This window comes from Anabrus simplex, chromosome X (genome assembly GCF_040414725.1).
Source record: "Anabrus simplex isolate iqAnaSimp1 chromosome X, ASM4041472v1, whole genome shotgun sequence".
NCBI classification, from domain to species: domain Eukaryota; kingdom Metazoa; phylum Arthropoda; class Insecta; order Orthoptera; family Tettigoniidae; genus Anabrus; species Anabrus simplex.
The window spans coordinates 153,582,969-153,598,268 of NC_090279.1; the positions used below are offsets into that span (position 1 = coordinate 153,582,969).

The window sequence follows — 15,300 nt, forward strand, 5'->3', positions numbered from 1 at the left end:
TTGGGTACAGAAGTGAAAAATAACGTTGAGAGTCATCTCTTACTCATTCTCTTTGGTTGGTAGGTTATGGTCAGACGTCAATCCCATCTTCAGTTTAGCCGGTCATCGTGTAGCTCTCGAAGACATGCATAAAACATGTATTTGAAAATGTCATTAGTTTAACAATCATGCTACTCGTAGATCTTCTTTAAACTATACTTATGTTGAGCAGAGTAGGTTATGATGTGACAAACGTCAATATTTTAATTTGAATTATCTTAAGAGGTATCTTAAATGTTGCCGTGTCTTCACTAGATACATTAATTGATCGATTTTCGTCTTCAATAATAAATCTTTGATACTCTAGTTTACTCGGAACCTGCGCTCCACTATTTACTTCGTTTATTCCTTTTTTTTTTTTTTTTGATACTCCGCTTGGGATTTCTGTTACGACTACGAAAAATATATCGTCGTAACTTTATAATGCAATCTGGTTTCACAAAAAGTTAGTAAGTATCCCTTTTAAATCTTCTGTTCTAGTTGCATATCAGTTCATTCGTAAATCTCTTCCTGGTGACTTCATGCGATGTTCCCCCGTTCCTATTGTTGGTTCTTCCAATTAAAAGTCACTGCATTCACCTAAATCACGGCCATTTGGATTCCACATGTCTGCACTTTCTTCCAAGATATTCATGGCCTATTTAATTCTGCACGTCTGTATATTACAAGTCGTATTTTCTGCCGCATGATTTCCAATACTTTATCGCTATTCACGGCAAAACGACGATTTTAACACCATGATTCGAAATTATCAGGGCAATGAAATGGTACAATATGTATATCCTGCCAGAAATTTATTTTGAATAACTTCTTGAAGGCAAGCTAAGCACAATGATTGAATTGCTCAGTGTGGAAGTTTAACCATCTTCAGAAAGTTCTAATCTACAACCAAAGAGTGAATCAAAATTCATACATGCAATCATTACATGAATATAGTTAGTATTTGGGACTTACTGTGAACAGGTCACCTATAGATGAGCTTAAGCCAGTAAGCATGCACAATAGGGTCATAATAATTTGATAGTAGCCCTGCTTGGTGTGCATGTACCCAAACTTCTAGGCTGAAAACATAGTGGAGCAGGCAGCAGTGCATACCAAAAGCCTTCGCAGTCAGGTAGTGAATGATTTACAAGTTGTTTGAATGGACTTCATTATGAAAATGTCGGGTCTATGTTCTATTCATCTTCAGTTTGGTGAATTGACAGTCTTGAGCTGTTAGGACAAGCCAGAGTGTGCATTCCTGTTTACTTGTGCATATATCAGTTAGTGATGAAAGAGCTTGGTGAGAAATATTCGATTAGCTGTCCTAGCTATTCTTGGAATGGGTTGATTTTTTTACAGTCTTTGTGTTTAGGGCAGGTCAGGGTATGAAATTACAAAGTAATTCCTATGTTTCCTCATACATATATCTGTCAGTAGCGAAACCTTCTGGTGAGAAATATCTGAGAAGCCTGAATGTGTTTCCCCCACCCCCCATATGCAGCGTCTCATTTCGAAGCGATTATCAAAAAAGCAAGCATAGGCTAAGTACGATTTAAATGTTATTCAGAAATATGTTATTAAACCTTTACTACAGTCCACGTCTGTAACTGCTGCCCTCTATACTCCTATTAAAACAACGTGCGTGTTCTGACAGCTTGCAGCACGTGGCGCCGAGCAGTGGAGGGGAAGCGCTGATTTGCCACATGATCCGGCTGGAGTTACAACTACAATGAATGCCTCTCACCCCGTGCTAGGCACTGCGGAAAATAATATCCAGGTACGGGGATCATGAGAGCATTAGAATAACATTAAATATCAATGCTATTATTCTAAGATGGCTCAGCAATAATTTGATCAACTCAAATATCGTAAAACATACTCATAATTCCCTTCCCTCACAGTATTTTATCAGTCTATCGCCATACTAGTGATTTCATTTTATATACATTTCAGCAGTAGTATGGCACTTTGACTTGCCTGCACAATATTCTGGGTTCAAATCCGAGTGAGGATAGGAGAAATACCTAAGAGTTTCTTTGTATACACAAAGAAGGGACCCTGTCATAAACGTTGGCACAATTTAGGATGCTAGTTATAATTGAAACGTGAGTTGTGATAGGTAAAAGTCCATCTTTCACCTTGACATTTCGAGTGCCTTTAACCTTGTGATCATTAATTATGGAACCATTTTTTATTGAAATCCGAAGCAAAAACAAAATCTTAGGTATTCTAACCACATATCGTAATTCTTATTTCTGAAATCTCACATAATTTGTCCAAAATTCCAAAAATCGAAGCCCGTCCACATTATTGAGAAGGAAGCAAAGAAGAAGAAGGATGTACAAATATTATTTTAAGAAACCAAAAATAATAAACATTAACATAATAACAAGTCATGTTATTCATTAAAATTTTTATTAGCTGTGGCCCCAAACGGAACTATTGTTTTTGTTTCCCCTTGTTATGGTGCAAGAACTAGTGATACACCTGTTGTACTTCAATTCAAATGTTAACTTTTCAAGGCATTTCCAGTTTTGCTGACTTAATGCTAGAACTGGAAAAATTGCATTACCAATTTTTGACAAAAATCATAAATTGTAGTTTTTTAATATTATACTATGTAAAATTTTCACTGCACTAAAATGCTAGTCTTGATAACGATACACTTAGTCTATTATAAACTTGAACACAATAGCACAATAAATATTTAGCTGATTTGTAAAATAGACTATAAAGATAACGATATCACATAAAACAGTCACTGTTATATAGCCCGGCCACATTGGCTACGGTATACCAATTGGCAACGTGGAACTTGGGACCGGCCTCCTCACGGAGCTTTAAGAAAGAGAGGGTAGGAAAAGGGAGAAAGCTTATCTAGCTGGGATTGGCTTAAAGGGGAGGCGTGTACTAGTTGCCCTAGTAACTGCCATCCCTTACTACCATGCTGGGAGCTGTCAGAACATGCACGTTGTTTTAATAGCACTATAGGTCCTGTGTTTGATTCCTCTTAAGCCAGAAATTTAAGATTGGATAGATAGTTGGTATGTGGTTAAAAAAGTACATGCAGCTCATCTCTTTTGACGGTGTACCCGATAAGAGCTGCACCACCACAGAACAACACTTTTTTTAACTATGGTCTGCCTCATTTCAAACAAAGTTAGTTGCATCCTTGTTTAGCAATAAACAGTGAAAATGCAAACATTAGTAAATAAGCACAATTTGAAATTTGAACCACTCCATTGAAGCTTGTCCAGGAAGTGCCTGTAAGTGATTCCAGTGCCCATGGTTAAAGGGTTGTTAATAATAATAATAATAATAATAATAATAATAATAATAATAATAATAATAATAATAATATAATAATAATAATAATAATAATAATAATAATAATAATAATAATAATAATACCGTGCCCAGCCAGCTTTCGTGGGGGTCTGGCACCGAATTGAGTAAGCGCTAGACATAACTCCTCGGAAGACACTGGGGTGGGGGGCCTCAACCCCGACACGGCGCGTCCCATATGGCTGATAGGGGATGCTCCTGTAGATATGCAGGACAGGTGTGAATAAGGCCAAGCCAAATAAGCACCCGCGGATCAACTGAGGCAAAAAGGACTGCAGTCAACGGTCTCGACGGCGGAAGAGGATATTTCCCAACGGCTGAGAGAGCGGAAGAACTGGCTCTTCGGCTTACAACCGAAGTTCTAACCACGGACTCCTAAGTAATCGTAAATGATAATTTAGCCGGAAGACACCAAGAGGCACCTCTCGGTCTTAACCATCGAGTTGTAACCTTGTGATCATACCAGTATGATCACCCCCTGCATGTATCTTCAACTTGCAACATTGGCATGATGGATAACACGTTATCACAGCAACTACCCCAGGCTCTGGACACACCTAGTCCGGTTTCTCCCGATCATCGGATTCTGGGGGATCGGGAGCATCATGCAGAGAAGAGTCGGAGCTTCTCAAAATCTCTTCGTCCCAAGAAAAAGACCTTCTTAGGTACAATTAATGTCAACACCCTACTGAAAACAGGCAAGCTTAAACAGCTAACGGACACCCTGGATAAGTTCAATATTCAAATCATAGCACTCCAGGAAACGCGCTACCAGGATGAAAACCATTTTGACTCTGAAGAGTACAGGATATTTAAGGGTAAACCTGCCATAAGAATCCATGGGAACTTAACACAACTTGGAACAGCTTTTGCGGTACGAAAAACTATCATCAGTTCTGTACTTGACTTTACATCCCCATCTGAAAGAATCTCAGTACTTACTGTGAAATCTGGCAATAAAGCTTACTCCTTGGTCAATGCCCACGCTCCCACAAACACTGACAATAAGAAAAACCCAGAGAAAGTGGAAGCCTTCTGGGAACTCTTAGAAGAAACCACTAGCAAGATTCCAAAGCACCACGTGAAAATCTTAGTAGGTGATTTTAATGCACAGGTTGGCAGAGAGAGGAAACACAAATGGATTGTTGGTCATCACTCGGCACATTGGAGAACGAACAAGAATGGAGAACGTCTTATAGACTTCTGTAAAACATTTGTCTTAAAACTAATGTCTACGCATTTTGCGAGACCCCCACATAAGAAGAAAACGTGGAAATCACCAAACCCGTTATTGGGCGAATTCCAGATCGATCACGTCGCAATCTCCAGAAAGAATATGTGTGAGATCCAAAATGTTAGAGTACGGAAGGGATTTGTCGACTCGGACCACTACCTAACACAAATCAAAGTGAGATTCCAACCCAACAGATGCAGACCTAAACACAAAAGATCTCTAAGAGTTGATCCAGAATGTCTTCGACAGAACGCCACGACCTTTCTACAAGACATACGAGAGCAGGACCCCAAGGACTGGCCAGGCCTTCGTAAAACACTTCAGACATCAGCCATGAAATTAGGGCAGCCTCCAAGGAAACGCAAACATAGGTGGTGGAACACGACCTGTGATAAAGCCATTGATGAACGGATGAAAGCATGGAATCAGTGGAATGGACATCAAACAACTAAGAGATGGGAGACCTTCCTAAAAGTTCAGAAAATCTCCTCAAAAATAATCCGCAGGGAGAAACGAGCCTATGACAAAAATAGACTCATGGAAATCGAACAAGATTTCCTTAGAAACAACTCCAGGAATTTCTACAAGACCTTCCGTGAGAATTTATCTAGCTATCAACCACCATCTTTATGTTTCCGTCGAGCAAATGGAACATTAGAAACGAACACCAAAGAGAACTGCACTATTCTAGCTGACTACTTCCGAGACCTCCTCAATTGTGATCCTCCAAAGGAAAGACTGAACTTTGAAAAGCCCATGCCCAACCCCGATTCACAGCCACCGACAATACAGGAAACAGCACAGATTATACGATCGCTTAAAAATAATAAAGCTCCTGGAGAGGACGGCATCACTGCGGAGATGTGTAAACTTGGAGATGATCTTGTAAGCAAAATTCATGCAATCCTAGTAGAAATATGGGAAACGGAAATGATTCCACAGGATTGGAAGTGTGCATTAATACACCCATTGCACAAGAAAGGTGACAAGGCAGATCCAAACAACTATAGAGGCATATCTCTACTGCCAATCGCATACAAAATCCTTTCCAAAGCTCTCTTGAACCGGTTAGAAAAACAGACAGATCATCTGATTGGCGAGTACCAAGCGGGTTTTAGGAAAGGTCGATCATGTGCAGAACAAATATGGAACTTGAAGACGATATTAAGGATTCGCCGAAGTGCCAGCACGATCGTCACCTTTGTGGATTTTAAGAAGGCGTATGACTCTGTGGACAGACAGACAGTATTTGATACCCTAGAAGAACTCAGAGTGGACAAGAAGACCAGAGCACTTATCCAGCAGACCCTCACAAGTACGACCTCTAAAGTGAAATTCCTTGGAGAAATCTCTGAGCCTTTTGAAATATGTACGGGCGTTCGTCAAGGTGACAGCATCTCCCCTATTCTGTTTAACTTAGTTCTAGACAAAGTTATTAGAGAGTGGGAAAAGGATATCAAGGGTGTGAACATCGGAAATTTGGGAAGCAAGGTCAATGTGAAATGTTTAGCATTTGCTGATGATCTCGCAATCATTACTAAGACCAAGGATGAAACAAGGTATGCCATACAGAGACTACACAATATAGCATCAAAGGCAGGCCTCCAGATATCCTACGAGAAAACCAAGTACATGGAAAATCTACGTCAAAATAGCAAAAGAACTCCGCTAGAGATGGAAAACGGCACAATTTCACAGGTGCCCTCCTTCAAATACCTTGGAGAAATTATACTACCATCAGGATTAGACAGTAGTGCCAATGTAGAAAGAAACACCAAACTACATAAGGCATACAGACTGACGTGGAATTACTACAACAAAAGAGTCATATCGCGTAATGCAAAATTACGACACTACAAGACAGTTGTATTGCCCGAAGCTTTATATGCCTCAGAAACCATATGCTTAGGTGGTCACTCTAAAATTACAGAAATTGAAAAGCAGGAGCGGAAAATTCTCAGGAAAATTTATGGTCCTACGAGAGAAAATGGAATGTGGATTAAGAGGAAAACAGCGGACCTCTACTCCTTCACCGACAGGTTTACTGATGCTGTACGGAAAAGGCGCCTTAATTTCTATGGCCATATCTACAGAATGAACAGCGACAGACTAACTAAAAGATTATTCAAAGTAATCAACTCAAAGAAGGTCAAAATAAAATGGCTAGAAGAAACTAAGGCGGACCTCCAAGAAATAAATATTACAGACGACATCATGGAAAATCGTGGAGCTTTTAGAACCAAAGTAGCTAATCATAAATTTAGGGAGAAAGCAAAAAAGACAACTGGTAGGAAGTGGTCGACAGAACGCAAGATGCAACACAGTGCATTCATGAAGAGATTTTGGGAGGATAAGAAGGCACAAACCATCAAACCAACTATCAAGTTCAAACGCGCTCTATGAATGGGCATAACGAAGGAAGAAGAATAATAATAATAATAATAATATTGAGTTCTGTTGTATTTGCCACATAGTGTAATCAATTTAAATTCTACATAAAATATGCCACACAATTACATGAGATGCATGTGGTGACTTTATTAACTCCTCTTTTATAAATATGTGAGGCAGAAAGTGACAAGGGGCCTCTTCTAAAGTTAAAAACTCCATTGCCATTCCGTATTCAACTGAGAATCACAAAAGTAATTTTATTATAAGAGAATCCACATTTTCCATACATACAAAACTGTTGCACATAAATTATACTACAACAATTTTATTATAATGAAGGTACCAGTTTTGACATGTTTTTAATATCATCAGCCTTTCATAAAACCAAGCAAGAGAATAAATTCACGTATAGCAACAATATACATACATTAGTTAAAATTTATATAGCAACACATTTGAAACAGTTTATATAAAATATCTGAGGATTGCTACGCGTTGGCAGCGTAATAGTCTTGTATTGTTTTGGTATATGAGTTGCACTTTCTGTAAAGTTGTGCTTTGGTATGCTGAAGCTTAATGGCAGGTTAAAATCTTGATAAGTATCATATTCATAGAGAAATGCAGCACTGAGGAATAATCTGGGCGCTGTTGGTGGCATAGTCTTCTTATCTTAAAGTTGTACTATGCACATCACAAGGTAGTTTTCAGTGTACATGTAGGTCCTAGGATGATATGTGGGACCGAGTTTCCTCAGTTCAAGCGGAACGTGAAACCTAGAGAAAAACAGGGAGCTGATTTTAATATGGTGTTCTATAAAGGGCAAGACATATGAAGCAAAGGTATAGAGAGTTATAGTATGAGACTCACCTTGCCACAGCATGCCAAGAATCTTACTCTGTGGAGAGGAGTTGACAACTGAAGCAGGTATGTGGGGGTAGGTTAGAGGTATTTGAGAGAGGGAAGGGAGGGGCATGGAGAGGAACCGCCTACAGGGGAGGTGTTGGGGGCTGGTCTGGAGGACTATGCAGCAGGGACATATGGCAAGGGAGGACATTATGTAATGCATGGAAGATCAAATGCTTTCTCGAAAACTTAACCTCTTTAAGAACCATAAGAAGAAAGTTGTAAAGAACCTTGGGTTTCTCAGAAATTTTGTTTAGGTTTAAATTCGGGTTGAAAAACTGATTGAGGTGTATGAAGCTGTTTTCGGTGCCATCTAGGAGAGGGCCTTTTCCTAAGGTCCTGAGAATCTCCAAGTCTTGGTCTATGGTGGTAAAATTATGTTTTGCGTCATGCATATGTTGGCCCACTGCCGAAAACCTATTGTATTTAATAGCATTGACATGTTCTATGTACCTGATTTTGAAGTTTTGTCCAGTCTGTCCTATGTACAAGAAATTACATTTATTGCAACTAAACCAGTATACTCCTGACCTCAAGAAGGTGTCATTTTTATTTATTGTGTTAGAGTTGTGTATTATTTCAACACTCTTATTGTTGGCGCGAAAGGATCTCGATATTATGCTTCTTAAAAATGTTGGCGACACTGTAAATGTTTTTGTTGAAAGTGAAGCTCGAATATGTAATCGGGTTGTGTTTTTCTTTTTCTAGTGTTGTATTTAGTCAATACTTGAATTTATCTATTATTCTTTCTATGAAAGTGTCATTATATCCATTATGTTAGGCAATGGAATGGATGGTGTCTAGTTCTTTCTTTAAGTTTGTTTTTGACGTTGGTACTTTAAATGCGCGGTCGACCGTGCTATTATAAGTAGCACATTTTTGTTTGTGAGGATGTGTGGAATCCTGTCTTATGGTTGTAGCAGTTTGTGTGGTCCTTCTATGTTAGGGAGGATGGGAGCCTGCTTATCGTGAGGTCTAGAAACTTAATTTGTTTGTTGGATTCCGACTCGAAAGTGAATTTAATATCTAGATCTATATTGTTGAGGTTGTCAAGAGTAGAGATAGTACTAGTAGTCCTATTGTCTAGTATTACCAAAGTATCATCGACATATCTAGACCAAAATAGAATATTAGAAAAAGTGTAATCATTGTCAATTACTGCATGTTCTAAAGCTAGATATATTTCCGCTAAGATCCCTGAAGCCGGTAACCCCATTGCCAGTCCATCCTGTTGATATATGGTGCTATCAAATGTAAAGAAGTTATTATTGATTACTAATTTCAGGACATTCATGAAGTCTTGGATCTCAAGTTTGCTTAGGGAACTGTGTGCATTTAGATTTCTTTCAATGATGGAAATTCATTTTTTGGTATTAATACTTGGGTACATATTAGTAATGTTGAACGAATGAATGGGAATAAAGGGGGTTGTATTTCAAAGTTATCTAATTTCTTGATTTGCTCTACAGTGCTTTTTGCAGATTTATTTGACAAATACTTGTAGTTGTTCTTTAAGAATTTCTGAATGAACTGAGAAAGTTTATAAAGCGGGCTAGGCCTACAGTTAATAACTGGCTGGATGGGGGCACCAGCCTTGTGGATCTTAGGGAATGTTTTGGCAGTGGGCAGACCTGGATTCATGTTGTAAAATTTTGCTTTTTCCTAATCAGTGAAAAGAAACAAGGCGTTTTTTAGAGTTTGTTTTAAATGGCATTGGATTTGCTAGGTAGGATCTTTCTTTACTATAGAAAAAGAACTATTGTTAAAAAAGTCTTTTGTTTTATTTGTGTACTTATCTTTGTCCATAATGACAATACTTTGTCCACTTTAGTGATGATGAGGCTATTATACTTCATTTTCTTTTTAAGCCTAAGGACCTGTTCCTGTTCAACAAATGAACTTTTATTATTATTATTATTATTATTATTATTATTATTATTATTATTAGGGGTTGTCGTTTTATTTTCGGAGGTATATATATTTTACTCAATTTCCTTTTTATGTCTAGTCGTACTTCCTCTTGTAAATCTAGATTTTATTTTAAATTTTATTAATGGTGACTTCTGATTCTGTGACTAAGTTGGAAGGGGGGAATTGTGGAAGACAGGTGGTCTAATGTTTTAAGGGGAAGGAGATTGCAGGCTAAGGGCTCCATTCAGGATCAAAATTCAGGACAGGTGTCGGTGAGAGCTTGGTACGAGTCACTGCAGGTAGAACAACCGAGGGAAGATGAAGAACAGGGAACTGTTGCTGAGAAGTGTGGAGGGAGGGGAAAGGGAAGAGGTAGGAAAGGGAAATGTGGAGTAGTGGATAGGAAAAGACAGGTGGAACAGGGTCATGGGATGGAGAAAAGGGAGGAGGAAGTAGCTTCTGCAGCTGTCAGGAAAGATAGGACTGACCAGGAGGGAAGGAGATCAAATGAGGTGGATAGGGTTGAGGCTCTGGTCATGGGGGATTCTATCGTTAGACATGTCGGGAAAGTGTGTGAAGGAAAGGGTACCAGGGTAAAGTGTTATCCAGGAATTAGGTTAAAGCAGATGTTGAGGAAAGTAGAAGAGAAGGAGGACGGAAAGGAGAAGGTGGTAGTGTTTCACGTTGGTTCTAACAACATAACGAGGTTTATAACACCCACTTGACCATCTTTTGGATCCAATTGATTACTGCACTTACATAATTACTGACATCCGCTAGCTTTGACACAACATTTTATCATTAGCAACGTCTCCACAAGAAGTCCCATTTTCTTTTCCATGACTTTCAGATATATCAACAATACATATTTTAACATATTTGATAAGTTCATACTTCTGTTTTAAACAACTGACAGTGATTTTACTATCTTGGACTCATGCTATGGGAATGGAACAAACATCCCCCTTTGATGATTGTGCTTACACTCAAGGCCGTCGCAGTCTTAATGATGTATAAGAAGAGGATCCATTTTGGTTTTTAAACGCTCAAATATCCATGATTAACCACATTTTAATCTTCAAAAACTGTTAATTCACAATATTTTTAACATACTTTCTGTGCAATATCGTTATTTTAGACGTTATAGTATAATATTTTATGAAATCATTGTCCAGCATTTTACTCTATAGTTTATAAGATTAGAAAAATTCCATATCCATTAATTTTTAAGATTGATATATGGCTGATGATGCCCGTAAAGAAAAAGGGGGTGAAACATGTACCATTGACTTTTATGTATTATGTATAAATGTTAACCACATGAAATAGTAGATTATATTGTATTGTATTGAACAGGTGGGTCTATACATATTATAATATTTGAGACATAAGTGGTATGTTCCGAGCTGTCAGTGGAGAGATGGCGTGGGAGGACATCAGTAGACGAATAAGTTTGGATGGTGTCTTTAAAAGTAGGAAAGATCACAATATGAAGATAAAGTTGGAATTCAAGAGGACAAATAGGGGCAAATATTCGTTTATAGGAGTGGGAGTTAGGGATTGGAATAACTTACCAAGGGAGATGTTCAATAAATTTCTAATTTCTTTGCAGTCATTAAAAAAAAGCCAGGAAAACAACATATAGGCAATCTGCCACCTGGGCAACTGCCCTCTATGCAGATCAGTAGTGATTGATTAATTGTTAGCGATTTAGCTATGTTCACTTTATTAAAATTGGGCCAGTTGTGTTTAGGGCCTTTTGAGGATTGCACTTTCTTCAACATTTAATTTTTTTTTTATGAGTTAACTACCCTGGGATGAAATTTATCAATGAGGTTGTAAGGGATAGGATTTCTTGGTTACTCTTGCAGTGTCATGATTAAATGTTCAGTTAAATTTGAGTGTATTAAGTTTCTGCTCAGGAGTGAGCTGTTTTTTAGATAAGACCTCAAATAACCTTTTATTGACTTGGGTCTGAAACAAGTTCCATTGAGCGCCATTAAGCAAGCAAGCTGCTTCAAGGTGAGTCTCGTAAAGTGAGTTTAAAAATGATTTCTTCTGATACAAAAGCTTAATTTCATTTTTTAGCCAAATTTTGTTGACTTTGATTTGAGTCTTCCAGTGTTGGGGGTTATTCCGATGTTTTTACGTTAGTTTTAAGAAAATTAGGTGTTAAATTGTGTATTATGCATTGCTTAAGAAAATCTATATCCTTGCCCAGTTTCGCAACCTTGATTTTTCTGAGAAACCCAAGGTTCTTAACAACTTTCGTATTATAGTTCATAAAGAGGTTAAGTTTTCGAGAAAGAGTTCGATCTTCAATGCATTACATAATACCCGTCCTTGCCATACGTCCCCGCCGCATAGCCCTCCAGACCCGCCCCCAACACCTCCCCCATAGGCAATTCCTCTCCAAGCCCATCCTTTCCCTTCCTCCCCTCTCCCAATTACCTCTACCCTACCCCTCATACCTGCTTCAGTTGTCAACTCCTCTCCACAGAGTAAGATTCGTGGCACGTTGCGGCAAGGTGAGTCTCACACTATAGCTCTCTATACCTTTGCTTCATATGACTTGCCCTTTATAGAACACCACATTAAAATCAGCTCCCCGTTTTTCTCTAGGTTTCGCGTTCCACTTGAACTGAGGAACCTCGGTCCCACATATCATCCTAGGACCTACATGTACACCGAAAACTACCTTGCGATGTACATAGTACAACTTTAAGATAAGAAGACTATGCCACCAACAGTGCCCAGATTATTCCTCAGTGCTGCATTTCTCTATGAATAAGACACTTATCAAGATTTTAACCTGTCCATTAAGCTTCAGCATACCAAAGCACCACTTTACAGAAAGTGCCTCAACTCATGCACTAAAACAGTACAAAACTATTATGCTGCCAACGCGTAGCAATCCTCAGATATTTTAAATAAACTATTTTAAATGTGTCGCTATACAAATATTACCTAATGTGTGTATATTGTTGCTATACGTGAATTTATTCTCTTGCTTGGTTTTACAAAAGGCTGATGAGGACATTAAAAACATATCGAAACTGGTACCTTCATAATAATAAAAATGATGTAGTATAATTTATGTGCAACAGTTTTGTATGTATTGAAAACATGGATTCCCTTATATTAAAATTACTTTTGTAAAGGGGCCTGTTGTCAAAAATTTTGGATTTTGAGTTATTAATACTTTCATGTTCAGCATTGAATCCTGAACAATTTAAAAGAAAAAGATTTTTATCTCAAAATTGGAGTGAGTTATGGCAGGTTGAATATTTTTGACAGGAAAACTGTTTTGAGAAAATGCATTTTAAAGTTTTGCGACGTAACCATTGTTAATTTTTACATATTTAAGAAACAAATTTTACATAATTATTACCTCTCAGATGTCCTTTTTCAAATGGTATATGTTTTCTTAAGTTAACATTAATTTACATTAACTGTTTAAAGCTCTTTTAAGCACAGCATTTTCACCTCTTCTTTGGTTCTGGTGCATTTAGTTATTTAGGTTCTTCCTCAGCATCTCCATTGCAAGTGGCTTCAGTAACTAGTTCACTTTCTACTTCAGGACACAGAATGTCTTTGTATTCTTCTTTACAAAAGGTCCTGATGGTTTGGAACAGATAATGTTTTCGTTGCTCCGTCATCCCTGCTGGAATCAGTGGATCGAGAAAACCCACAGGTCCATTGTTATTACAAGATATTAGAATAATTCCGTATTGACGGTTTTCCCTTTACAAAGGAGAAAATTAAGTGTATCCTCCTAATTCAATACTTCATATAATTCCATCATTAGATGGAGTAATCAATTTCAAACATGATTCAACTCATTAATTTTTCCTTTGTAAAGGTCCATTGTTCTCAGGAAAGGTGCTATACACAAATTAATTTCCATCCAAGTCCATTTTACAGTGTACACTACCTTTGTAGCTAACATTGAACTCGAAGTGGTATGTTTAGTGAAGTGAGGTACTTTGTAAGCATTACTATTCTTCAGGAAATTAGCCAGTCATACACATTCACAGAAACTTCATCTTTTTCATTTCCAGTAGCTACAACTGAGTTAACATGTGTTTTAGGTGAAGAATTCTCAATGCAATCAACAAATTCTTGTATAGAAGAGACATAAATGTTCCTAATTTTTTTTTCTTCAGAAGTCCAAATGCACAGTCACATGCAAATTTTGTGTGTCCTACTGGCATGAATGACAAAAGAATCCTCTTGTTTTTGTTATTACAGATTCTCCAAGTATGACACAACTGTCAGCATGAATAAACATCGTATCTTCTCCATGGCCATAGTTTTCCAAATAATTGTGGAAAAGACTAACAAAAATGTTGGAGCCTTTTGTTGTACCTATACTTTCCAGTATCAGATAGTTCATTTGTTTGTTTACAGTTTCACATATAACACTAAATATTCCAATTCTGAATGGAACCAAGAAATAAATAGGCCCAGGCTGTAATGGATTGCTGGGTATGTGAACCTGCTGGGCCATGTCAAAGCTGTAGTGTACACAAGTTTTATCGCCATCTTCAAAATTTTCCTTAGACTTTTCGATAGTTCACTTATAAAAACCCCTTTCTTTTGCAACAAGTTTTAGATGGGATCTCATTTTATCAATAGTTTCCATTTTCATTTCTTCAGATAATAAAGCCATTGAAGTTCCAGATGTGAAATGCCTCTGGCAAAATGCACAAAGATCTGATTTTGGATTACATAACAACTATTTCTGGGCAGACTTGCTTCCAAATGTTAGAAAACACCCTACTTGATACAGATTTTTGGGACATATCATTTGTAAAAGAAGACTTATAAGTTTCAGAAATTTTGGCTTTACTATCACTTGAAGGCAGCAGTTTTAAATTTGCATTATGGACAGTGCTACTTCTGCCTGGCAAGGTTATAGCATGTTGTTCTGCATAATTTGCAATAATCTTACAACAAACTCTGTATCAGAAAAGTAAGTCACATTCTTAGGAACTCTTCCTGCATTACTGTGTTTTTTGGCAATCAAGCCTGTATCATTATATATTTTTGTTAGGCTTTTCAGTCTCTTAGATTTAGTATGATGGGCAAACATGTAAGTATTTTTACAAACTTTCTTGCCTTTTACAAAATAACTGGCACGTGGCTGTTCCCTCTCAGTTTTGACTTGATGATTACGAGATGCCAAAGTAGAATCTAAAGTTAAACACTGAAGTTGGGCTAGAATTACTTGATCTAATGTGTTAATATTGCTTTCATAATGATCAATCTCAGTACATTCATGGTGCATTTGTACATTTTCACCAACAGGAAAGTTATTATCACATTTTTCCTTACATCCACAACCTGTTTCCAAAAACTTCAAAACCAAAGCATGATCTCCAGAATCAAAAGTGTGTACGAAATTTATGCAGTCATCAGTTATGACTAGGTCTTCCCCACCATCATTCTCATCTATTACTTTCTCATTATTACCAGATAGTTCTATTTGTATT

The 15,300-nt window shown here is 37.6% G+C and overlaps 1 protein-coding gene across 1 annotated transcript in view; it reads left to right on the forward strand.

Annotated features, from left to right (window-relative positions):
* LOC136886729 (uncharacterized) overlaps window positions 1-15,300 on the forward strand; it is a 111,101-nt gene that overhangs the window by 81,101 nt on the left and 14,700 nt on the right. Inside the window, exon 5 of the mRNA XM_067159533.2 lies at window positions 14,057-14,203. Within this exon, the coding sequence (XP_067015634.2) occupies window positions 14,057-14,203 (147 nt within the window). The remainder of the gene's footprint in view (window positions 1-14,056; window positions 14,204-15,300) is intronic.